This window comes from Python bivittatus, unplaced genomic scaffold (assembly GCF_059951505.1).
Source record: "Python bivittatus isolate LINGU-HERP-01145 unplaced genomic scaffold, Pbiv_v1 ctg000980_np1212, whole genome shotgun sequence".
Classification (NCBI taxonomy): domain Eukaryota; kingdom Metazoa; phylum Chordata; class Lepidosauria; order Squamata; family Pythonidae; genus Python; species Python bivittatus.
Window position 1 is genome coordinate 9,760,269 of NW_028277125.1, and position 27,304 is coordinate 9,787,572.

The 27,304-nt window shown below is 37.3% G+C and overlaps 1 protein-coding gene across 1 annotated transcript in view; it reads left to right on the top strand.

Annotated features, from left to right (window-relative positions):
• Positions 1–575: 575 nt before the first annotated feature.
• The window catches only part of CCDC39 (coiled-coil domain 39 molecular ruler complex subunit), a 28,812-nt gene continuing 2,083 nt past the window's right edge, over positions 576–27,304 (top strand). Inside the window, exons 1-19 of the mRNA XM_088131816.1 lie at positions 576–732; positions 2,027–2,146; positions 3,328–3,474; positions 4,677–4,835; positions 6,774–6,866; positions 6,958–7,086; positions 7,326–7,517; positions 7,995–8,098; positions 9,062–9,194; positions 10,534–10,728; positions 12,449–12,613; positions 12,949–13,086; positions 13,395–13,603; positions 15,478–15,601; positions 21,654–21,813; positions 23,673–23,779; positions 24,476–24,616; positions 24,786–24,965; positions 25,248–25,324. Of these exons, the coding sequence (XP_087987942.1) occupies positions 592–732; positions 2,027–2,146; positions 3,328–3,474; positions 4,677–4,835; positions 6,774–6,866; positions 6,958–7,086; positions 7,326–7,517; positions 7,995–8,098; positions 9,062–9,194; positions 10,534–10,728; positions 12,449–12,613; positions 12,949–13,086; positions 13,395–13,603; positions 15,478–15,601; positions 21,654–21,813; positions 23,673–23,779; positions 24,476–24,616; positions 24,786–24,965; positions 25,248–25,324 (2,714 nt within the window). The 5' untranslated portion in view covers positions 576–591. The remainder of the gene's footprint in view (positions 733–2,026; positions 2,147–3,327; positions 3,475–4,676; positions 4,836–6,773; positions 6,867–6,957; positions 7,087–7,325; positions 7,518–7,994; positions 8,099–9,061; positions 9,195–10,533; positions 10,729–12,448; positions 12,614–12,948; positions 13,087–13,394; positions 13,604–15,477; positions 15,602–21,653; positions 21,814–23,672; positions 23,780–24,475; positions 24,617–24,785; positions 24,966–25,247; positions 25,325–27,304) is intronic.

The following is a 27,304-nucleotide window of genomic DNA, read 5'->3' on the forward strand; positions in this document are numbered from 1 at the left end:
AAAAGAGGGAAATGCTGGATTTATTCTTGGGTAAGTATGAATAGGATCACACTGTAGTCTTCCCTAAGCAGATGCCCTTCGGGTGCAAAGTTAACTCTTAGTGCTCCGATGCTCCCATTTTCATGTAGGTTTTTCGTTTGTTTGTTTTGGCATCAAGAAGGTACTTTGCCATTGCCTTTTTCAGAGATGATGCCCCTTCCTTCCTCCCTTCTTCCCTCCCTCCCTCCCTTCCTTCGCTATCCCATCTAATCTACAGCCCTGTCATCCACTGGTGGCCTCCCATCCAAGAATAACCTAGTGCAGCCATGCTTCGTTTCCAAGTTCAGACAAGATCGACCAGCTGTCGCCACCTGTTCAGCCCAAGCACTACAATTCCCATCAACCACCGCAACCCCAGCTATGAGTGACAGCGGCTGCAACCAGTAGTCGGCTGGGAAGGGTGGAGGTAGACGCCCGAGCGAGCCAGGTGGACCGGAACTCGAGGATCTGCGCATCGGTTGTCAAGGCAGCGCATCGGTTGTCAAGGCAGCGCTAAGGCAACAACCAACGGCGGCCCGGCAGCCGCGGAGGCCGAACTGAGGCAGGGGCGCCATGAGTGAAGAAGGCCGCAGAGGCAGAGGCGGCAGCGACAGTAGCATCGATTCCGCCGCTTCGGTGTTGGCCGAGCTCGACTGGGACGATGGGTTCGCCATCCCCGTTGCTAACGAGGAAAACAAGGCGCTGGAGGAAGAGGCAAGGGCCGGGGGCGGGGAGGGGGGGGGAGTTGCTCAAGGCCCGCTTTGTTTGGACGCAACGTCCAGCAATGGAGGCGGTGGACCAGGAAAACAAAAAACCTGGTTCCTGATACCTCTCAAGATGAGTGAGGCGACGAGGCAGTCTTCGCCTCTTTCATCTGTATTTATATTTCTGCCTGAGAATGAGGGCATTATTTATCTATGGATGGATGGATCTCCAGGAAGGTGAGATGGGAGAATGGGTGGCTTAGTTGGCCCCTCTCTGCAGCAGAATTTCTTCCCTATAGTTCAGGAGATCCACTGAGATAAGGAAAGCCTCTTTTGTTTTTGCTCCCTCTTCTTGTTATCTCCTCTGGTGTGCTCTCCTTCCAACCAGCTCCCAATGTTACCTGGAATAATAATAATTATTATTATGGGGCAGAATCGTAATAATAATAATGATAATTTATTAAACTTATGTGCCACCCAACTCCAATTCTGCCCCATCTTGACTTAGTAAATGATACACTTGGAAGGCTCTGTCACTTTCCAGTTACACTAATCCAGGTTCAAGTTGCAAAGCAGCACTGACCCTACTTATCCCTGGTTTGACCTCAAACAACTGGGACTCAGTGTAATGATCCAGAACATGGCCCATTTGGTCTATCTGTATGCGTCTCTGTCTGTGTATATCCCCATGTTGTACGTGTGTGTATATGTATGGATGTATGTCTTATAGGTTGTATATAGCCCAATAAAATGGGATGATGAATGACATGGGGAGTATGTCTGAATAAATATGACTGCTTATGGTACAGATTTAGATTACCTAGGAGTAAGCGTTTTCAGTTGTAGCCCTCTGACTTAGGAACACAATTCTGAGATACACCTGATGCTGTTTTTATTGTCTTTTCTGTCCCAGATAAAGGCACTTTATTTTCCCCAGACATTTTACTTATCTCTTAATTCCGCTGTGATATTTTTAAATTTTTACTATTGTTTTTACTCTTTGTTGTTTTTACTGTATACAGTATTTTATCATTTTATCTTACATATTTTATACAATGTAGGAATATATGTTTTTATTAACTCTGTTAACCTCCCATTTGAATTGTTTGAATTAGGTTGTGAATAATTTGGTTTTTTTAAAAGAACGATGTGGGGGGAAAAGTATTATTTTTCCTCCAAATAATCCCTGAAGAGGTTTATGTTTGCAAAACAACAATATTTCTTCTCTAGCGTAGTCCAGTTATTTGTGTGCTTCCAGTTTCTGGTATTTTGTAACATTAAATATATTGATCTTTGCTTCACAGCTGCAAAAATTGCAAAAAGAAAAGGCAAATTTGCAAAGTCAGTTGACCGACTATGAAGACCGAATTACAGCAATGACATTACATTTGAAAAATGTCAAACAGGAGTTTGATTTAACACAAGTAAGTGGTCACAGACTTTGATAATCTGTAAAGCACAATTTTATATGCATTTATTCTGATGTATGCCTAACATTTTTGCCATAAGTATTATTCATAGATCCAACTTTTCTCTGTCGTGGAATTTGGCAATATACATAAAAGTCTGAAGCAATTTCTCACCCAAGTAATGACTAGACATAGATCTGTTTAATTTCAGTTAGCAGTTCTAAGCAGACTTACTATACAATAATTTTAGTAAATGCAATATGATTGTAAACAAATATTCTAAGATTATGCATGAAGTTGTAATCCTATGCATAATTATTTGGAATTAGTCACATAGTGATAAGGACTTAACCCGTCCAAAACAAAACTGAGTGTGGAATTTCACTACCCGAAATCAGTAGGAGTGATACTTTTTCTCATTTATACGAGGCACTTGTTATTTCTTTATGTTGCATTTATATCTAAATACTGGAAATATATTCCTTTAGTTTTTATTTATAAAATCTGCAGATTCATTTCTACTTCATATTATTTACTAATAAAGTTTATGAACAATTTTATATAATCAGAGCCAAAATAATATATATTTATGTGTGTGTGTGGGGGGGTATATGTATGTATGTATATATTTTAAATAGATTTTTATAAGATGATACCCCATAAAACAAAAAAGGGAGCTTAATTACATATTTTATGTATTATGTTAGTTCTAGGTAGATAACACCTTGATGAATTAATATCTTGTATAAGAAGATACAAAGGAATATTGTTATATGATATGTATACCCAGATGGAAAGATTACATAAATATCTGCTGATTTATCAAGTCATTAAGATGTTCACTTGAGTCATGCTTCTTGGATGTAAACTTATATGAATATAATTAATTCTACTTTTTTTCTGTTCTGGGCTACAGAAAACTACAGCAATGGATTCAAAACCTCATCTCAGTTTTTTGTCTTCTAAGGATAAAAAACTGACCTGAGAGAATGAATGTTGATCTCTTCTTATGTTTATATAAATATGAATTAATGGGTTATATTATAATTATACAACATTCCTTGGGTATATGTTTTAAATTTTACATCCATTTTTATTTTTAATACCTAAAAAAGAGAATGAAACATTAAAAGGATTCTGTAGATTATAAGTGCTCATTAAACTGGCAAAGTAATGAATTACCTGCTTTTTTTAAGTCTCTTTTCAGAGCCAGGCAGAATGAAATTGAAACTGAGCAGCATTTTAAAGCTATTGCAGAGAGAGAAGTGGGCCGCTTGAAGACTGAGATTCAAAAGCTAGAAAATGATTTGGTTTCAATAAGAGAGAAGAAAAATTGTCAGGAAGTATGTTTCAGATATTTCAATATGCATCTGAAAAATACCTTGTCAAAGACTAGTTTTTCCTACTTTTATTCTTCACCTGTGTTGTTGCCTTAAAGAAAACAATGCAACAATGCATTTGAAATTTTTGTGGTTTTTGGAGCAGTCATTTCAGTGATGCAAATGTTTTAATAGTGTGCACCTCTTTCAATAGAAGATGGAAAAACTATTCAGAATTTTCTCTTGGTCTAGCAATTGATTGGTCTTATTTTAATTGTCTATATGTTATCTATTCCTTTTAATGCCAGGAATTGAACCTGGAAGCTTGTGCAAACTATATTTTATACTATGAAGCTGTAGACAATGCATACAGTATATACATTTGTAGCTTATAGGAAGGAAAAATAATTGGATCAGAGAATCTTCAGGCAAAGACAGAATTCAGATTCTTACCCAACCTGATGCTTCTAGATTGGACTACATATCCCCACCCAGTGTGGAGAATCATGGGATTTGTAGTCTTGGATGTTCCAGTTTGGGAAAGTTGGACTTAAATATTTTTTCTTATTGGGAAATAAGAAAGGAAGAAGGCTTCAATTATATCTGGTTGCATTAATCTATAGAAATCCTTCATTGCACTCATGTTTAATCCTTCATTTTAGAAGAATGAGGTAAGGATAGGAGCTAGAAATACTAGAAAACTTTGGGACATTCCAGATCATACCAATCCTAGTATGTGCTTCTGGAATAGTTCTGGATCACCACTGGAATGGCAAGTTCCGGGTACCCAGAGGAAGAACAAAACATTCTGGAGTTCCGCAATGTCTCTGGGACAGAACGTTTTGCATATTCTTAGAATTTTAAGTAGATAAATTGTTATGTATACCTTTCATTTTGTTTAAGATCAAAATCAAATACTGAAAAATAAATTACTAACATGCTACACATTCATATTTAATAAACCAAAATTAATTATTTACATGACATGTGAATGTGGCCTACATTCAGACTAGGTTAACTGAGCTTTTGAATTACTGGGTAACAAATGGAGGACTGCAAGATACACAATTAATTCTGCCATTGTTTAAGCTGAAGGTTGTTTTTTTTTTTACCAGATAATAGCCTTGAATTTATAACAGTGTAATAATAAGAGGCTTATTGATTTCATAATAATATGAATACTAATTTTGTCTTATGTATTTATTTCTTTTCACCATCAATATTAGAATAATGTTTTCAAGCTGACTCAGAAACTGGAAGCCTTAAGGTGCCAAATGAACTGGGACCAACAAGCTTTAGAAGCTTGGCTAGAAGAGTCTGCTCGTAAAGACAATGATGCACTTACAATCCAGAAATATGCACAGCAAGATGATGGAAAATTACGAGTATGTATATTATATTTCCCATAAAGTTATAAAATATACCTTTCTAGTTTTATTTTGATGGAAAATCCCTGTTACTTGTAGAATCAAGTTGGATAGGAAAGAGATGTAATATCAAATTAGCCATGACATGGGAGATGTGTGGATGTCTAGAAACATGTTTCCTATTATTTTAATGATATCATGGAGATCCTGAATTTGGATAGAACATCTGAAGGTTAGATTATTAAAGCTTTTACCATTGGACCATTTTCAAAACCTGATTTTTCCAGTTGAGAAGAAAATAGCAGATTCATATATCTTTTGCCTTTCAGTGAGAAAGTTATTTGGAAGGATAGCTGGGATAGCCAGTGTGATCTATTGGTTAAGATGTTGGTCTAAGAATGGGTAAACTCAGAACCTAATCTACCCTCAGGCTTGGATGCTCAATGGTTGACTTTGGTCTCAACCTAGGTTACAGGGCTTTTGTTATGGGGAAAAATTGGAGTAAGTAAGTTTGCCTAGGAATATAGTTTGTGCATCTTTTCTCCTATGATGTTGTTTTGATCAAATTAAGACCTCCCATCACTACTTCATTAAAGTAAAACCAAAATATATAATTGCCTACCTTGGCCTATAATATCCATCCTGAAGTTCCTTTCTTTCAGTGAGCCAGCATGGAACAATTCATTTAAAAGGACTTTCTTTGTGAGTTAATAGAAGTCTGTCTTACATCATACCTGCAAACATATATAGACACAGATACATCATTATCCTGTCATACCCATCTTCTTGCATTCTCCCCATTCCCAATGAATGTTAAATGAACTGGGAGAAAAAGGAAAAAGCTATAAGGGTTCCCCTGGGGTTGCAGATTATTCCTGTTGTGGGAATCAAGGATGTTAAGCAGAATTCCCCTCTCAGTAATAAGGTGGGAAGGCTAGTGATTCAGCTCAGGATCACTATTTTCAGTAGGAAAGAATATCAAAGTAACAGTGCTCCCTCCCAACAACCTATCTACAGATCTGTGGTTTCCTATTGCAATTATCAGAAACAAGCAACAATTTAGGTCTTCCAACTCTTCAGCTGGCTGTATGGGACTAGATCACTGGTTTCCTACTGCTATATCAGCAGGAAACCTGCAGTTAGTTTCTTAATTGTCAGATACTTATGTTAATCTGCAGATTGGTGGGAAATATAGGCTAAGCTCCCCATGGCTTCAAAAGTTGCACTTTTTGCAAATGAGAAACATGTATAGACTATAAATTGCCTACACTTGCAGAAGATATTCCAGACAATATGAAATGAAACACAGTAACTGTTGGAAGTATTTTTTACTATATATAAAATAAAATGCTGTTATTAAGTACTGAGTAAATTGATTGGAATAGTTCACCTCCCTGATAGTTCTCCATTTCAAACAATATATAATAAGGTTCAAGCAAGGGACTAAATAATCACTATGGCATAGGGCTTGGTTACTTGAGGAACCGCCTGTCTCCCATAGTATCTGCCTGGCTGATCCAATCTGGCAGGGTTGGCATGCTCCAGGTTCTTCGATTAAACAGTGCCATCTATCTGGACTGGAATGAGATTCCCCCTGAGATTTGAACAGCCCCCACTCTACTGGTGTTTCGAAGGGCCCTGAAGTCCTGGCCCTTCGGCCAGGCCTTTGGCAAGCATGATTGAAGCTCCCTTTCCTTCTTTTTCTTTGTTCCCATTGTGATTTGTTATCTCTGCTATCTTTGCTCTTTTTTGTTGCGTGTTGTTTTCTTGTTTTAAATGTTTTATTTTAACACTTTGTAAACAGCCCAGTTTCTTTGAGCTTTCTTAAACCCAGAGGATTCTATAATGGGCTTCTTTTGAACAATATAACAATGGTAATGCTTAGTAGTTCCTAGCTATATTTTACTTTTGGAGTTACTGTTTAAAAGAATAAGCTTGATCATTCTTTATTTTCAGAAATTGACTCTACAGATCGAGATGCTGACAGCTCAGTGTAATAATAGACACAAAATTCTTGACAATGAACTTACAGAAACCTTAGCTGCTCAGGTTTGTTCACAAGGCTAAAGAATTAATTTTATAGTAAAATTTTAAGTGTTCCTTATGAATATCTTACTAACTAGTATCATTCTCTTTACAGATCGAATTGGACAAAACATCCGAAGACTTCCGCAGGGTTCATCATGAAAGACAAGACCTTATTGGACAGTGGGAAAACACTATAGAACAAATGCAGAAAAGGGACCAAGAAATAGACAACTGTGCCTTGGTAATTTTTTCTTGGATTTTATTTCTAAATTATGGAATGTCTTCTGAACTAACGAGCCTTCCTTTTTTATATATATGTTATTTTTTAATAATTCTGCTATGTTTTATGATGCATCTTACTCTATAATGCACATTTTGTGAGATCCCCACAAAAAAGACAATACTGCTTTCCTAATTTTAGTTAGAATGTTTGTGGTATCTGGTTTACTGCATATTCATTCATTCATGTTCTATTGATAGCTTCTAGCACAAGCAAGAAGAACAATCCGTGCAAAGGAAAGTGTGCTTAAAGACAAAGTCCAGTTTTTGGCAAACGAGAGTGGGAACAACATGGAGTATGAGAAGAGAATTTCCATAGCTGATCGACAAGCTGCCAAACTGAGACTAGAATACCAGACAGAGGAGAATAATAGGAATGTACTCCAAAATGAGGTAATTTATGCATAAACTGGTATATGAATTATGTTCTTCATTATCTTTCAGGTTAGAATTTATGTGTAAACATGTCATTGGAACTTAACAGCACAGGCAGTGATTCTGACTACAGAGTGAGAAAGGGAATCTCTTAGAATAGGAACAGGAATATAATTTGAACACTGTGGTTCAAATGTTTTGGACTGCACATCCTGCAGAGAACAGTATCATTGATATAAGGATTATTTGCTTATTTCCCATTCACACAAAAGCTTTGGATGACAATGCTGTTGAAATGATATATGCATGGTAAATTAAAGGTTATGAAAATGCTTGTGTTCCCAAAATAGATTTTTTTCCAGCATCAAATTATTAAATTGTAAAATTGTTTTAAAAAATGTAAAGATAAAATCTCTGCATTTCCCAAAAGGGCAAGCAACATTGTTCTTTAAGAACCACTCGGATGTTCCTTATAATTTCACATGTCTTCTTTAGCTGGATACACTAAAAGCTACTGTGGATGGAACAGCTTCTGAACTAGAATCAGTGAGAACCACTGTAGCCAACCTTAAGAAAGAAATCCAGGAAAAAACTCTAAGGTATGCATTAATTAATTGCTTTAAAAAATCCTGAAATAAATGTACAAAGAACTTGAACAGCGCTGCACCATAATGTCACAAGGAAGGCTGGTTGCTATCTATTAAATGACTTAGTTAAATGTATTATATAAACCTAAGCTATATTTGAACTAAATAGAAATATAAGAGATGGGTACATACTGTAGTTGGGATAGCTTCAGATGAATTTTCATTGAGTGTTTACCCTACCTCATTCACAGAATTTTACTGGCATTAGACAACATCTTCTGACATAAACCTCCATGTTTTCCTTCCACCTTCTATCTCTTCTTTTTTCTATTAATGAAGGAAAGGCAGATTTATTACATTTTAAAATAAAAAACCTATAATGTTAGTAACCCTGTGTGCAGGGGTAAAATGTCTAATGCAAGATTCAGTATAGTCTGGATCAACCCCACAACACGATAAAATCTCTATCTCTCTGAGCAGAGAGGCTTTTGAGTTGGATTGATGTAACTTTGACTGCTGATTTTAACTAGATGTTAACTCTTTTCAGATTACCGTTTTGTTTATTAGTTACGTTGAGTATCCTGGGGATGGAAAGGTGGTAATAAATGGAAATTAATTAATAATATTGTCTAATTCCCCCTTCCCAAAGTTTATATTTGAGTCAATATTAATATGGCAGTACTCCACTTATCTTCTGCATCCTGGAAAACAAACAGATTCCCATCAGATTTCTTTTAACAAAAGCTTACTTATATGTTTTTCTTTCTTTCTTAATGCATAATAAAATGGAATGGTATGTTTTAATGTGGTTTTGTCATTAAAATTATTTTTAAAATGCCTAATATTTGGCTTGCATCTAATAAGCAAGATTTCGTACGTGATTTTTTTAACAATCGTATGAATAATTTTAACCTCTCTACAGTACTCAGATATTTATATGTAACATAATTTTTCATATTATAAACTCTGCTTTAGGCTAAACTTGATTCAGGACCAGAATGATAGTCTTACAAATAAATTGAAATTTGTGACACACCAAGCATTAAGTGAAGAAGAAAAAGCATGCAAAATGGAGGAACTTCTAAAAGAGAAAGAAAGAAATGTAAAGGTAAAAGCACTTATTATTTCAAAATTTCCTGCAATGTTTTGTTATTTGAATAAAGCCTGTATAATATTATTTAAATAATTGTTTTCAGTTGTGGTTGGGATGGGGATTGAAGCTCCAGAAATTGCAGGCTACCTAAACAGATGAAGCAAATAGGTTTTGCTATCTGCTATAACTATCACATAACATGAAGGAAGCTCTAACAAAATATTTTATGGGAATTACTCTAAGGGGTTGTACAACAAAATTCTCTCTAAACCTTAAGCTTTGCTACCAGTCTCCCAATGATACTCTTGAAGTGACTTTCTCAGATGTGCCAGATCATAATTTTGTAATGACATAGCAAGACCTGTGCTGTACTCTAATTATTCTTTTTCATATAAGAATTATGCACTTGGTTCACATTTTATGTTACATCATAATTTGTTTTAATTATGGTATGTTGAAAAGAAATCATAATGCCCTGATTAACAAAATACAGTATACCAAGACAAAATGCTTGGTCTATAAACCATAGTGCCTGGATTCACACATTACCCCAAAGTGAAACAAATAAACTGTATTGTGGATTAGCAAGATGTTCAAAAGTATTATATTATTAATTCTTAAGTGTCATTGTAATAGAATGCACTTTAAGCCCTGGTTTGTATAAGTATAATTTTTTTTTAATGTGCATTAGCATTTATAGATCTTTAACTTTTTAAAATGAAAATCGTAAAATCATTTATATGATGTAAGATGATTCAGTAGATGATATATATAATTCCAAATAGTGTAGTTAAACTTCTTTGTATGGGTGACTGATAACCCGAGATAATGCAAGCATAGTAATTCCAGTTTAACAAAGATGGAGTGTTCTAGAATAGTGTCTGCAAAGTGTTAGCTGAAACGTAGCTTTCCATCAGAATTAGCCACGCATGTTTATTTGCCATATCTTTTAATTCAGTATGAAAAGATGCAGTGTGAAGTTTATAAAGGTATGGATGCATTTGTTTCTTTTCTTAAGATATATGTGGTCTGCAAATTAGATAGATTTTATATTTGTCCTGCATTGTTGACCTTCAAGAAAATGAAGCAGCAAGCAAGTAGGAAGAGTTAGGCTAAATGGATATGGCTCATCTGAAATAAAAGGGAAATGGAAGTATCAATGAAAGAGTATCAAAAGTAATAGAGCAGAATAGCTTCATATTCAAAAGAAGCACAGAACCTGTCCAAGATATTGAAATAGCTAATCAAAATTTTGTTAGATTCACATCCTATTTAATCATTACAATCTCAAATTTAGAAAAAAATGTATAAAATGTTTATAAGCATTCACATATTGTCATTTTAATACCATCAGGAAAAAGAGGCACAGGCATTGCAATTGAGAGATGCACATTTCAAGAAAACAAAGGAGTTGAAAACCCTTAAGGAAAATGAAAAGAGTATTGCATCTTTAATTGAAGGACATCGCGGACAGAAAAAAAATCTTCAGAACCGATTATGGCGATTGGATTTAGAAGCACTTAACCAGCAAGAACTCATGTATAATCAGGTAAGATTTGTTTGTGTGCATATCTACAGATATATGGATTTGATTTAATCTTATAGTAAGATGGCAGTAAATCACAAAAAATTATGCATAAGTGAAAAAATGACTAACAGAGTTTTAAAATCATTGGGTTAAATTAAGCATTTCAGTTTCTGTTTTCCTCAATAATACAGCTGGTTTCTAACCAAGGTGATAGTGCCAAAAATGTTTCAGGAAAAGGAATGCAAAAAAGGATTCTTTACAAGATTAGGAAGCAAGATAAAATAAGCAAAAAATGAAGATTGGAGAAGGGCATGATAATGACCTTTCATTCTCTAATTCTTAACCTTTTGTCTGTGGCAGATGGCCCCTCCAGGATATTCTGGAGAGGAAATGTTAAGTCTAGCTGTTTAATCAATCCCTTATTTACAATTATCTCCTGTGGAATAAATTGTGTAGCTTACGCATTAACATCTGTAAGTACATCTGTAAGTTAAACCTAGAGGGAGGTTATGTTGAATTGCGAAATAATCGATTTATTATTCTACTCTTTCAGTCATAAATTCTGTTTACCTGAAATAAAGTTTAATTGGTTATCAATGATACCATTTATAACTAGGAAAGAAAACAGTTTGCTTGAAACGGAATTCCATTTAATTCCAAATCAATATGTTTTAAATTGGATGGTACACTTCACAAAACAGCTTTTTGCCCCTCTTGCAGAGAAGTTAGGCATCTAATTTTTTTAACAAATAGTAAGAATTGGGTACATTCATCTCTTCTGTTCTTTCAAAAATTTACTGTCAGGCCCAGCCCAAGAACAACAGTGAAACAGTCCAGTTGAGTAGAGTTCCTTTTTTTGCTTATACCTTATAGACAAAATCTTGCCAGACTAAATCTATACTATTGCAACAATTGGATATACCCTGGGAGATTCTAGGGAGTGGCTATCTTGAACCTCTTTCACTTCGTACTCTCCCCCTGCGGACTGTGTTGTCTTTGGAATGCACCCCTTTCTTCCTGATAGCCTTGATCTCTCACATCACCCTCCTCTTCGTAGGTAATTCCATCACATTTACCTTGGCTGCTTCAAGTTATTTCTGAAGGAATACAAGAGATGAATGTATCCAAATCTTGCTATTATTTTATGTATAAATCCTGTACACCACTTTAAAATCACTGGAAGTGGTAAAATTGCTACAGATGGTCCTTGGGTTAGGACCACTCATTCAGCGACTGTTTAAACTTGGGACTTATGACTGGTCCTTGGAGTTCCAGCTCTTCCAACATCCCCATGGTCACATGATTGCGATCTGGACACTTGACACCTGGCTCGCAATTACGAACGACATTGCAACAAGCCGTGGTCACGTGATGGCGATTTCCGACATTCCCTGCTGGCTTCCCACAAACAAAGTCAATGGGGAAGCCAGTAGGAAGTCAGAAGTTGCAGCCACATGATGTCCTCATTTAATGACCCGTGCAGTCCTCGCTTAATGATGGCAACCGGGACTGCTGGAATTGCCACTCTAAGCAATGTGATCACATGACATCGTGCTTTATGTCCACATCACTTAGTGTTGGCAGTTCCAGTCCCAATTGCCATTGTAACCCAAGGATTACCTGCCCTCAACTAGAAGCCTCCCTATTTAGGGGTGCTTGATTATATTTTAGAAAATTACTCATCAGGGCTTTTTTTTGGCCTTTCTGCTAATTTTATTTCTTGCTTAAAATACTTCAACAGGATTTTTATATACAGCAAGTGGAGAGAAGGCTGTCACGCTTGCAAGGGGAACTTAACACAGATGAAAAGCAAATTTTAGAAGCCAGAGTTGCTGAACTAGTAAAGATGCTGGACGAAAAGAAACTGGAATACAATACTTTACAATCACAGCAGAAGAAACTTCAGGTAATGTGACTTTTTCATGAGAAGATGTTTTGTGGCATTTACAGCAATACCTAAGGAATTGTTCGTCATCTATATAAATCCTGTTTTGCATGAAAATGCTACAAATATATTTCTAATCTATTTGGAATGAAGAACTGGTACCAATGTAACCTAAAACAAAACAAAACAACATTAAGATGAGAGACTGCAAACCATGCCTTCTGACATGGATGACTTTTGTTTAATGTGTTCCTGGCTAAACTGAAAGGACACAATTTTCTATGTCACAATTGTGGGCATTTATAGTATTCAGTGTTTTCAAAACAAAAGTTATATTTTTGTTTGTTTCTTTCCAGAGTGATATCCATTTTATCAATTTGGCCATAAGTAAAACTGGAGAAGAAATGGCTGGCTTGAATACTAGAGTGGATGAGATAAACCTTTTCACAGACAAATCAGAAAAGTTATTAAAAAAAGCCAGAGCCGAAAAGCAGGTGTGATAGTTTTTCAAATGCAAACCATAAATGTTTTTAACAAGTGTTTAACAAATAACAACTTTGCTGCCTGAAATAAGTGTTTTACCTTGTGCTGACAGACTAACCTTGTACACAATTTTCTATGTCACAATTGTGGGCATTTATAGTATTCAGCGTTTTCAAAACAAAAGTTATATTTTTACAAGCATGGGTATCTAAGGGGAGTCAGGCGGGGCAAATGGCAACATGTCATCACACAAATGCTGACTTGCATACTTGCATCAGACCTCACGATGCATATATTCTTTCTGTTCTATCAATGGAAGGATTTGATGATTGAAGACAATCTCTTAAAGCTGGAACTGAAACGTGTAAGAGATATGCTGTACAATAAGGCAGAGAAAGTTCTCTCTCTTGAGAAACGGAAACAGCGGTTAAAAACAGCAATGGAGGAGAGAACTGCTGATATCAAAGTTCATAAAGAAATGATTGAGACTCAGATACGACTCATAGAGCAAGAGCGTCAGACTCTGAGGTAATCACTCCACAAAGCTGAGAGCAGTATCTGCTTTCAAGAGTGTATCTGGTATTCAGGGACTCTGTGACAATTGCACAGGTCACGTTTGCTGCCTTTGAGCAGCTGCTCATAAAAATGTTTCAACAGCCTCTTAAACTGCACGGAAGAACAACTTGTCCATTTCTCAGTGGTTTAGAAGTGCTCAGCCTGTTTTCCTCACCATCAATGGTTTAGTGAACACAAGCATTCATAGCTCAGAACAACCAACAGTACACTTTGTTTTCTTACTGCATTATCCCACCTTTTCCTCCAAGAAGCTCTAAAGCCTCTCATTTAATCTCTCAAGGGTGTCTTAATGAGAGATTGCCTGGGTTCACATATCATCTAAGCCGTAGTTTTTAGCTGTGTGACTTAGTGAGCAAGCCACAGCAGCCTAATAAGCATAGGGGTTGGGTTCATACATAAAGCTAAACAGAACACTTTCTAGCATAGTTTGAAATTTGAACCCAGCTAGTATTTAGCCAAAGTTCTGCCAGTGAACTCATAGTCTGCAACCTTACTTTTCTGAAATTGCATTTGCTTCTCTTTTTATAAAATATATTCTTCTGGTCCTTCAGATTTCCTTTATGTTACATTCTAATACAGAAATATGGCAGAAGCAAAAGCTAACCCTCAAAATTCTCTCATGCATAATTCTCATATCAGGAACTTAAATGTATAACAGAAATGAACCTAAAACACTTGACAGTAAATTACCAGTCACAAGGCAGGAACTAGAAAGTCCTGTTTCCACAACTTTAAGTAACGAGAAACAAGAATCTTTGTACAGCAGGTGGTTAAACCCAACTGGGAAATGAACATTCAGCCAGCTGATCTGGCACTCTTTTCCCCACCCTCCTTTTCCATCCACAACCCACGCAATAGGAAATTAGAGTGATTTAGTATGACTGGAGCTTACTCTTTCGCCAAACAGGCAGACTCTGTGTTTTTCCGTTGATAATTACATTACTAATTGGCACTTGTATATAATTTGATTTGAGGTTGTTTCCTGCTGTTGCTTATTCTCTTCTAGCAGTGGCAATATTAAGATATAATCAGCAGGGGGCAGCTTTTGCAGCTGTAGGACTGAAATGCCAAACCTTTAAATATTTGGGTAAGATTCACTTGATAGTTACTCCCCATGATGCAGGGATTTGCAATGCAATACCATCTTTTTCTTTTTTGAAAAAGTATGGAGAATTTGGAGCCAATTAAGTATTACTACCATTGTCACAAAATGGAGATAATGTATCAGTCACTCTACTTAGGGTTCATCAACTGTCTTATTGGAGGCAAAAACTATCCCCAGGAGTAATCCAGATGAGTTGCTTGTTACAAGATTTGGGACTCAGTTTTGTGAAAAGGCAGGGCACATCGTGCCCTGTCCCCTCAGTGTTATATGTTGTTCCTGTTTGAACCAACAAACGTGTTTTGATGATTTCCTCTAATAACCTTCTTGATTAAGGACTATTCTGTGTCCCCAGTTACTCCTTCTCTAGTTTGTTTGTTCTCAGGATAACTAAGAGCCAAGCATGTTTGCATGTAGTTTGCAGCCTGAGTTTAGGGACACGAGATCAAATAAAAAGTGGGCTCACTACAAAGATTTAATAGATTTGATTGAAAAGAATTTATTTACATGCTTCAGTGCTAACCATATTCTGCCTCTCTCACTCCAAAATAAAAATTAAAAGATCACAGGCCTAGTTTTTTAAAGAAAATAATCTCATGTTTGAGAGCTATGACAACTATGTAGTCTCAGTCAAACCAGTTTGTAAGTTCATAAATAAAAATAACAAATTTTTTTCCTGTCAAACATCTGAGTTGATTTATTTTTCATTTTCTCCTCCAATTAGTTCAGAATTTCACGAGCGACTGAGTAAAATTGAGAAACTGAAAAGTAGATATGAAATTATTACCATTGTCATGATGCCTCCAGAAGGAGAAGAGGAGCAAACTCAGACTTATTATGTTATTAAGGTAAATTTCTTACTTGGATTCAGCCTGATAGTTTGAAAACTCTGTAAAATTAATCCTGTTTTTTTTTAAACCTCTGATTTCTGTTACACCGATATGAAACCTTGCTTTATTGCTAACTATCTTGCTTCTGTCACTGTGGGCTCTCACATGTTAAGAGTAGTTATGAATTATTCAGGGAAAGTGGGATTTGAACTGGTTTTCATAATAAACTTTTTGACCTTGAACTACCATTGTTTTGTGATTATCTCTGAGAATTGCATAGTCATAGGGTTGCATCATCATCTATTTCCTAGAGAGCAGAAATGTATTTTGCAATCGAGTCTGGAGCTTCTACAAGTGGAAAGGAATCTGTTATGACTTCACCCAGCAGGAACAATTTCACATTTTATGGAGCCCACAACTGAGCCTTGTACGAAAAGTAACATTACGCAGATGGGGTCTGAAAACATTTTTAATTCCTTATGCATGAAACCAGAAAATGTTGTAATGATATTGTGTGAGATAAAATCTCTTATTGTGGGCCACAACTGGTTATCCATGATTGATACCTGCAGACTGTAAGGATTTTTTTAATAGTACTCCCAATCATTTGGATGTTCTGATTTGTTCAGATGCTTTGATATGCTTGAAATGGATCTCTCTTATCTCAGTAAAGTCTGCTTTCTCGTGCCCTTTTTTAAAATATGAATGATTAGAAAATATGAGACACTGTTGTAGGAATCTTATTCTAAACAATTTCATCTTTCATTCTGTAGGGTTGTATGAAGAATCAATGGTGCATTTCAGTCCAAAGCTGCTGCTTTTATTTTGCACTGATTTTTAAATTATCATTTATAACATTTATGAGTTGTCCTTTGGTCTCAAAAGAGTCCCATTAGGACATACAAAGTAAAGCATGTTATGTAATATAATAGAAAAATAGTAATAAATTAAAATGGGAGACACTGTTTGAATTCTTTTAATAATTTGAAGCTTAAATATCACAGTTACTGAAGTATAACTTGAATAATTGCAATCTATCCCACCCTATCTCAGAAATCTTTGGAATCTTTTCTTCAAGAATGAGCATGATAAAAGATAAAGAAGGTAAAGATCTTACTGGAGGAAAAAAAAAGATATAACTGGAGCCATACAATCTGGAAAGTGAAGATACATGGGCACTAGAAACAGCAAAGCTTTAAGAGTTGATGAAATACCAGCAGAACTGTTTAACATCATATAAAATGATTCTATATGGGGTGTGTGACCAATTTATATTCCAGTACCAAAAAAAGGGCAGCTCCTAACAAATGCTCAAACTACTGAATAGTTGCACTTATCCCACATACTACTAAGCTAATGCTCAGTATTTTGGAGTCCTCAACAGTACATGGAGGGGAATTGCCAAAAGTACAAGCTGAATTCAGAAAAGGCAGAGGCACTTGAGATCACATTTCTAACATCTAGTGGTTAATGGAAAAGGCAAAATAGTTCCAAAAAGATGCATTTTTTGTTTTATTGATTACACAAAGGCTTTTTACTATGCAGATTACAACAAATTGCTTGTTGTTGTTGTTCAGTCATTAAGTTGTGTCCGACTCTTCGTGACCCCATAAACCATATTGCGCCAGGCCTTCCTGTCCTTCACTGCCTCCCTAAGTTTGCTCAGTTTCATGCTCATTGCTTCAGTGATGCTATCTAACCATCTCATCCTCTGCCGTCCTCTTCTCCTTTTGCCTTCAATCTTTCCCAGCATCAGGGTCTTTTCCAAAGACTCCTCTCTTCGCATTAGGTGACCAAAGTATCTGAGCTTGAGCTTCATTATCAATCCTTCCAATGAGCAATCAGGGTTGATTTCCTTTAAGATTGACTGGTTTGACCTCCTAGCAGTCCAGGGGACTCTTAAGAGTCTTCTCCAGCACCACAGTTCAAAGGCATCAATTCTTCGGCGCTCAGCCTTCTTTATGGTCCAGCTCTCACAGCCATACATTACTACTGGAAAAACCATAGCTTTGACTATGCGGATCTTTGTCGGCAAGGTGACATCTCTGCTTTTTAATATGCTATCTAGGCTTGCCATAGCTTTCTTCCCAAGGAGCAAGCGTCTTTTAATTTCATGGCTGCAGTCTCCGTCTGCAGTGATCTTGGAGTCCAAATAAATGAAGTCTGTTACTGCTTCCATTTCTACCCCTTCTATTTGCCAGGAATTGATGGGTCCAGATGCCATGATCTTAGTTTTTTTAATGTTGAGTTTCAAGGCAGCTTTCGCACTCTCCTCCTTCACCCTCATCAAGAGGCCCTTTAGTTCTTCTTCACTTTCTGCCATTAGGGTGGTATCGTCTGCATATCTGAGGTTATTGATGATTCTCCCTGCAATCTTAATTCCGGCTTGTGATTCTTCCAACCTGGCATTTCTCATCATGTACTCTGCATACAGGTTAAATAAGCAGGGTGACGGTATACAGCCTTGTCGTACTCCTTTCCCTATTTTGAACCAATCGGTTGTTCCATGACTGGTTCTAACTGTTGCTTCTTGGCCCGCATACAGATTTCTCAGGAGACAGGTAAGATGGTCTGGTACCCCCATCTCTTTAAGAATTTGCCAGAGTTTGTTGTGATCCACACAATCGAAGGCTTTTGCATAGTCAATGAAGCAGAAGTAGATATTTTTCTGGAACTCTTGTGCTTTCTCCATGATCCAGCAAATGTTGGCAATTTGACCTCTAGTTCCTCTGCCTCTTCGAAACCCAGCTTGTACATCCGGTAGTTCTCGGTTCATGTACTGCTGAAGCCTAGCTTGTAGGATTTTGAGCATAACCTTGCTAGCATGTGAAATGAGTGCAATTGTGCGATAGTTTGAGCATTCTTTGGCATTGCCCTTCTTTGGAATTGGAACGTAAACTGACCTTTTCCAATCCCGTGGCCACTGTTGCATTTTCCAAACTTGCTGGCATATTGAGTGCAGCACTTTAACACCATCATCTTTTAGTATTTTAAATAACTCAGCTGGAATACTGTCATCTCCACTAGCTTTGTTGTTAGCAGTGCTTCCTAAGGCCCACTTGACTTCACTCTCTAGGATGTCTGGCTCAAGGTCCGTGACCACACCAGGATGGACATCAGGGACATTAAGATCTTTCTTGTATAGTTCTTCTGTGTATTCTTGCCACCTCTTCTTAATCTCTTCTGCTTCTGTTAGGTCCCTGCCTTTTTTGTCCTTTATCATGCCCATCTTTGCACTAAAGTTTCCTTTGATATCTTCAATTTTCTTGAAGAGATCTCTAGTCTTCCCCATTCTATTGTTTTCCTCAATTTCTTTGCACTGTTCATTTAAGAAGGCCTTCTTATCTCTCCTTGCTATTCTCTGGAAATCTGCATTCAGTTGCTTATATCTTTCCCTTTCACCCTTGCTTTTCACATTCCTTCTTTCCACAGCTATTTGTAATGCCTCGTCAGACAGCATTTTGCTTTCTTGCATTTCTTTTTCCTTGGGATGGTTTTAGTTGCTGCCTCCTGTACAATGTTACAGACCTCCGTCCATAGTTCTTCAGGCACTCTGTCTACCAAATCTAACCCTCTAAATCTATTCATCACCTTCACTGTGTACTCACAAGGAATATGATCTAAGTCATACCTGAGTGGTCTAGTGGTTTTCCCTACATTCTTCAATTTAAGCCTAAATTTTGCAGTAAGAAGCTCATGATCTGAGCCACAGTCAGCTCCTGGTCTTGTTTTTGCTGTCTGTATAGAGCTTCTCCATCTTTGGCTGCAAAGTATGTAATCAATCTGGTTTCGGTATTGACCATCTGGTGATGTCCATGTGTAGAGTCGTCTCTTGTGTTGTTGGAAAAGAGGGTTTGCTATGACTAGCTTGTTCTCTTGACAGAATTCTATTAGCCTTTGCCCTGCTTCATTTTGTGCTCCAAGGCCAAACTTGCCTGTTATTCCGATTACTCCTTGACTTCCTACTTTAGCATTCCAATCCCCTATGATGAAAAGGACATCTTTTTTTGGTGCTAGTTCTAGAAGGTGTTGTAGGTCTTCATAGAACCGGTCAACTTCAGCTTCCTCGGCATCAGTGGTTGGGGCATAGACTTGGATTACTGTGATGTTGAATGGTTTGCCTTGGATACGCACTGAGATCATTCTGTCGTTTTTGAGGTTGTACCCCATTACTGCCTTTCCCACTCTCTTATTCACTTTGAGTGCAACTCCATTTCTTCTAAGGGTTTCTTGGCCACAGTAGTAGATATAATGGTCACCTGAATTAAATTCACCCATTCCTGTCCATTTCAATTCGCTGATTCCCAAGATGTCGACATTCAATCTTGTCATCTCATGTTTGACCACATCCAGCTTGCCTTGGTTCATAGATCTTACATTCCAGGTACCTATACAATATTGTCCTTTACAGCATCAGACCTTCTTTTCGCTTCCAGATACATCCACAGCTGAACGTCCTTTCGGCTTTGGCCCAGCCGCTTCACTCTTTCTGGAGCTACTTGGAAATGCCCTCCGCTCTTCCCCAGTAGCATATTGGACACCTTCCGACCTGAGGGGCTCATCTTCCGGTGTCATATCTTTTAGCCTTCTAACATTGTCCATGGGGTTTTCTTGGCAAGGATACTGGAGTGGGTTGCCATTTCCTTCTCCAGTGGACCACATTTTGTCAGAACTCTCTGTCATGACCTGTCCGTCTTGGGTGGCCCTGCACGGTATAGCTCATGGCTTCACTGAGTTATGCAAGCCCCTTCGCCACGACAAGGCAGTGATCCATGAAGGAGAACAAATTGCTAATAGCACTTAAAACACTGGAAGAGGAGTGTGCTGAGGTTGTATACTGTCATCTTATTTATTCCATTTATATTCGGAATATATCATGCCAAATGATAGAGTAAAAGAAATAGAGATTGGAACTAAAATTGCTGGGAGAATCATCAGATGTGCTGTTGATACCACTTTGATGGCTGGAAATGAGAAAGATTTAAGGAATAACTTGAAGTTTAAAGAAGAGTGCAAAAGGTGATCTGCTCAGTATTAAAAAAGGCCTAAAGTATGTCAACAGAAAATGCCAACCCAATGTAAATAAGGAAAGGAGTTGTAAAAGACTTTACCTTCCTAGGCTCAAAAATTCACTCAGATGGTGACCATAACCATGAAATAAAAAGATGCTACTTGAGAGAAAGACTTAATATATTGAGATAAAATTAAAGTAAAGAAATATCTTTCTGACAACAAAAGTAAGTGGGAGGAAGCCCATGACTTCTATATATGATGACAGCTACAAGACTGTTATACGTGCAAAGAGGAAGGACTCATAAATACCTACAGTGGAAGAATGGATTATCATATTAATGGACTTGGCTCAAATGGCGAAGTTAACAGCTTTAATAAGAGATAATACTGTTTCTAAATTTGTCTCCTCATGGCAACTCTTCCTAGATTACGTGCTTGGGTGGGGAAAAAATGAAGCTTTGATTGTGGGATTTAATGATTAGATGGTTTGTGTTGATAGAAATATGTGAATTTGGATTAATTAGTGGTAAGACACTTAACTTTTTTTTAATTTGTACTCATATCTGTATTGGAGATAGTCGGAAGTCATTTTCCATTTCATCTTTCTACCTGTTTTCACTATTTTAGTTTTTGTCTTTTTCTTTTAGTTCTATTTTCTTTCTTTTCTATACTTTCTGATTTGTATTTTAACTGTACTTTTTATATATCTTAATAAAAGTTTTAATTTTAAAAAAAGGAAAAATGAAGGACAATTGAAAAAGAGGCCAACTGAAGACGAGGAGGTTAGATGCTGTCATTGAAGTTCTACTAAACATGAGCTTAGTAGAACTCAAGCAGTTACTGACAGATAGTTCTAGCAAAATTATGTCCATTGAGTCATGAAGAGTCAGAAGGGACTGAAAGAACATAAAGAAACCCCACCCTTTACTTTGGGGATGCCCTGTGTAACCTTGCCCTCTGGTACTGCTTTTTTTCAAACCAGACTGCCAAGCATTCTTTGAATATGGGAATTTAGTTCAGCTTTTCTTTTTAACTTAAATGTTTATTTTATTCCAAGGCTGCCCAGGAGAAGGAAGATCTTCAGCGTGAAGGAGATACCTTGGATGCAAAGATCCAAAAAGCTGAGAAAGAATGTATAGCCCTAGAAAATACTCTGCATGTCCTTAATAACTGTAACAGCAACTACAGGAACACATTCAAGCAAGTTGTAGAGAAAAGTAAGCACATTATGGTTTTGTGTGCAAGGCAAAAATGTGAGGCATAAGAGCAAAGGATGAGAAAGAGCTGTGTTGAGTATGGTACATGCAAATGTAAACAGAATGCCTTTTTATTAATCCTTTGAGGATTAGAAAAGATCTGGTTAGGTATTACAGTACTGTTGTCGTGCAGTGACCGTTTTGGTGGAGAAGATCTCCATGGGGCATTCTGCTGGGAATCCTGACTTACTGGATAGCTTTGGGCAAGTCATTATTAAAACATAGCTTATCTCCTAGACCTGTAGCAAGAATTTGTGTGTGTGTGTGTGTGTGTGCGTGTATGTGTATGTGTGTGCATACCTGTGACTACAAGTGAATTTTTTTGGTATAGAAATTGTGTTTCACTTGCCAGTTCTGTTGCATTCATAATTTTCAGGAGTGAGCGAAATTACTAGACTGCATTATCAGGCAACCTTCTCTTTCTCCTCCTCCTCCTATTTTTGCTTTCCTCTTAACTGCAATATGTTGTACTAGGATGGAATCTTCCCCACATATAGCATATGCTGTTTTGGTGACTTGGCAGTTCTAGGAATACCTGGCCCGGACCTTTGAAGTCTACAAAATACTGCTTCTGAGAAAATAATCTCACTAGCATTTGATCATCTATGCTAGCTCCCATGTCTTAGTCCAGCTAAAATGCTAGTTGTTACTTATAAAGTTATAGACTGTCTTGTAGTACAAGTATCTACAGTACGCCTCATAATCTAAAGTTAGGCAAGAGTGATCAGTGAGGGGCCTTTTCAGTTGCAGCGCTCTGGATTTGTTTTTATTTATTTTATTTTATTTTAAACAATTCTCAAATCTTCTGATTCTGTCCCACAGAAAGGTCTATTATTATTGCATCTCATACATCAAAGCTAATACTACTGTTCCTTGGTTCCACCCTGCTAACAAGAAGCTTTCCCTCTGGCGCTCTAGATTTTACTGATTCTGCAGTCACTGTTTTCTACTATATTAAATAGATATTTATAGTATTTATTTTATTATTGGAACTCATACTAACATGGGGGCAGTATATAAATCTCCCACTGCCTTTTGTTATTTATCCACACAATCACTTAAAACAGCTAGAAAGGAAGAGGTTGGGTAAATCAGTAGGGAAGACAGAAGTTGATTGTAGAGGATTCAGAAAGATCTGTCTTAATATGACCTACCAAATCCCTGTTAAGGAAGAGCCTTGTAAAAATACAATGGTAGGAAATGAAATACAGATGACTTTTGGCAAAACAGTTTTTTCTTTTGATTTTAGAAGCACTTTTTTCTTATTACGAAGCAACATTTCCAGAAGAATAAGAGGAAAGTTTATTTACAGTGAAGGAAAGTGAATTCTGCAGTTGACTTGAGACAGAACCTCACTGAAAGATTACTTAAAAACACAAAATCTTCCCTGAGTATTACAGTACTACTTCAGAATACTGTAGCTTTGGAAAGCTATTTTCTTTTAGCTTTTGCTCCCTCTACTGGCTCTGTTGTTTATGATTATGCATTGCTAATAACTAATATATAAGGTTTCTTGAAAGAGTATAAGGTAATGTAAAAGAGAAAATTATTTTTTTAGAAAATGAAGGTTTATCTAAAATATCTTGAGCTAACCAACCCTAAACAATAATTAAGTAATGACTCAAATGTCTTCAAAGGCCCATGGATGTTCAATTCACTGCATTATATACTGTTCACATTTGTACAACATGGTATGTAAGTGTTCCATATTGGAAGTGTTGCAGGCTAGCTGTATCCATTTCATTATGTTAGAAAGGAGACCTAACCAGCTTCCCAAAATGGGACACATACTGTGTTCAATATCCAGTAATACTTCATAGGTGAAGAGTATGAAGAGAAAATGAAGCTGGAAGAAGAGAAGAGAGCTGCTGATGAGAAACATCGATATAAGCGAAGACAGATCAAGGAGCTTCAAGAGGATATTCAGGTAAAGAGGCTACTGGAAGACACTTCTGTTCAGATCCAGATTTATTTGTTTGTTTGTTTGTTTGTGAACACTATTCATATCTGTCTGTATTCTCACACCCCTTTGTGTGTTATGACATCACACAAACATATGACGGTGCTAGGCTTGTGTCACAACAGGGCTGTTTTTTCAACATTTTGAGGAAAGTCGTGGATCCTACAGATGGCTTTAGACCCAAGTCATGCCTAGTGCATTTAAGTCCAAAATAAGTGTACAAGTTGCATATTTTGGGCAGTTTTTAGTAGTAATTGCAGGCACAGGTTCTTATGCAAACATGAGATCAAACTGCAGTCTCAAATGTGTAAAGGTGTTATATTCCTCTTGCACCACAACCGCCTAAATACTGTTACTCTTGTGTTTTATATTTTATACTGTTTTACTCCTAAATAGGTGTTGACAAGGTACATCAAAAGGAACTTTTCAGAGATGGCATATGAAGAAAGCAAATTTTTGATTAGAGTAACTAACAATAAAGGTGGCAGGTTGTTGTTTTCATTATTTGTATCTGGGTTACACCTTCTAGAAAGAGGTTGTAATGCATATTTAAGTTATAGTGTTTATTTATTTTATATTTATTTTATGTTATAGTGGATTGTTGATTGGATAATTTCAAAGAAATTTCCAAAGAGACTTATATATAAACATTTGTTTTTCTAGACCATGCAAAGTAATCTTGATACTCTTTTGAAAGATGAGTCTGTCTTCCATGAAAAAATAAAAGATAAACAAGGAACTGTTTTGAGATTATCCAGAGAAATAGATGATCAGAAGCCCAGACTAGAAAGAGTCTCAAAGCAGGTTAGTTTAAACAAACATAATGCAATAGATTCTGTTTTATTTAGTACTCAGTAAAATAAAAGAATTGGGGTGAACATGATCAGTTGTAGCTAAGATAATTCTTTAATATAAAAGTTAACTGGTGTTTTAGCATCTAGTATTCTGTTTTAATTCTTGTATGTCTAAAAAGGTTACCCGATTGCGCAGAGACATCCGAACATTAAAGAATACTCAGTCAGAAACACAAGAAGAAAAAGACATTGAACTTCGTGCACTGAAAGACTTCAGCAAATACATAGATAAAATGCTGCTTGATATTTCAGAAGCAAATCCAGAGTTAAATACAGCCTTTGAAAAATACTTCGGACAGGTACCATTTTAGTTGTCTTAATCATTCTTGTCTCATAATTTAATGCAAAGATGCATATGCTTGTCCTTTAGTGACGGTGTGTGAATATCATTCTAGGCCATTGTTTAATAAAGTATCTCTAATGTGTTCATCATGCTGGCTGGAAAACCTGGAATTTGTAGCATCATCATATTCAGAGAGCACCAGATTAGGGAATGCTGATTTATCAAATCAAGGAGCTAGCATTTTTATTCCTGTTCATTTATAGCAGACTTTATCTCATCTTTATTTATTTGTTTGTAGGCTTCATTACATCTTTCTACAACTTCTCCTTCTCGCCTTAGTTCTCGATCATCTGTTCACACCTCATCTTCTAGCACGTGAGTGCAACCTCTGAGTCAAGTAATGTACACATGAATGTGCTTAGAGACCATTGGGTAGAGGTAATAAAGAGAATGCCAACAAATTGTATGTTCCACAGGGAAATATAGGGAAGAGTTGATCAGTTAACAATGGAATGCAAATTCTAAATTGGCCAGTAAATGCTGCAAACAAAACAAATACAGTTTATAGAAATAAAAGGTACCTGCTGGGATGATTCCCATAATTAGAATATAGCAATTGTAAGATACAAATTCTTAATCAGTAAGTGAGGCAATAGAAAGGGAGGAGGAGTTACACTCTATATTAAAAGTATCCAGATTTCAGAAGTCCCATAATACTGGGTGATATTGTAGAAATCAAAGGGGCTCAAGAGATATGAGAGTTCCTCTATAAAGGACATTGAAAAATTCCATTACAAACAATTCTAATGAGGAAAAAATGGAAGGCAGCTGCAGAAGGCAATGTGATTTCAGAAAAAGCTGAGTGAAAATCTGAAAACAAAAAAGGACACATGTAGAACTCGTTTTATTTATTTATTTATTTATTTATTTATTTATTTATTAGATTTGTATGGCCGTCCATCTTAAAACACAACTCTGAACAGCTTACAACATGAATAAAACACAGAACATAAAATTATAAACCATAAAACCAAAGCAAAACCCAGCCCCTCAACCATCCCCTTGGGATGCCCCACAACCAACTCCAGATATCCTCATTCAACCCCAGTGCTTGGGTAAAAAGCCAGGTCCTGATGGCCTTCCAAAAGGCTAAAAGGGTGGAGGCGTGCCAAATCACCAAGGGCAGGTTATTCTATAAGGTAGGGGCAGCCACAGAAAAGGCATGCTTCTGAAGTCCCACTAGGTGGCACGATTTCAGGGAAGGGACCTGAAATGTGCCTACCCTATCCAATGTGATAGGATGGGCAGATACTCTCAGGAAGAGGTGGTCCCGCAAATAACCTGGTCCCGTGCCATGTAAGGTTTTCAAGATGATAACCAGGACCTTGAATTGCACCCAGAAGCAAACTGGGAGCCAGTGCAGCTCACACAACAGAAATGTAACATGGGCATACCTAGAAACACCCAATACTGTGTGCACTGCTGCATTCTGGACCAGTTGTAGCTTCCAAGTGGCCTTTAAGAGAAGCCCCATGTAAAGCACATTACAGTAATCCAGACAGGAAGTGACCAAGGCATGGACTCCTGGTCCAGGAAAGGGCACAATTGGCACACAAGATGAATCTGTGCAAAGACTCCCCAGCAACAGCTGCCACTTGCTCTTCGAGCATGAACTGTGAGTCCAGGAGGACCCCCAAATTGTGTACCAGCTCAGTCCAGGGAAGAGCAGCCCTGTCCAGGGTCAAAGATGACAAATCACCAGATCCTGGGGGGCCAAAAACCCAAAGCCACTCCATCTTGCCAGGGTTGAGTTGAAGTAGGTTCCTCCCCATCCAGACCCTCACAGCCTCCGGGTACTTGGTCAACACCACAACAGCATCACCTGCCCAGCCAGGGTAGAGATGTATAGCTGGGTATCATCCGTGTACTGACGATACTGCATCCCATGCCGTTGAACAACGTCACCCAGCAGATTCATTTAAATGTTAAAGAGGAGAGGGGAGAGACCCAAGCCCTGAGGCCCCTCACACTGCAGAGGCCTAGGGCTTGACCTCTTCCCCTCCCTCTCACCAACTGAAATCAGCCATAAGGAGGAGAACCAGTACGTAACGGTGCCTCCCACTCCCAACTCCCAAAGCTGGTCCAGAAGGATTCAATAGTCGATGGTATCAAAAGCTGCTAAGAGATCAAGGAGAGCCAGGATAGTTGCACCACCCCTGTCCGAAGCCCTCCAAAGGTCATCAGCAAGCATGACCAATGCCATCTTAGTGCTGTACCCTGGCCTGAACCCAGACTGAAAAGAGTCCTGATAATCCGCTTCATTCAGGGTCCTCTGAAGCTTAGCACCAACCACCC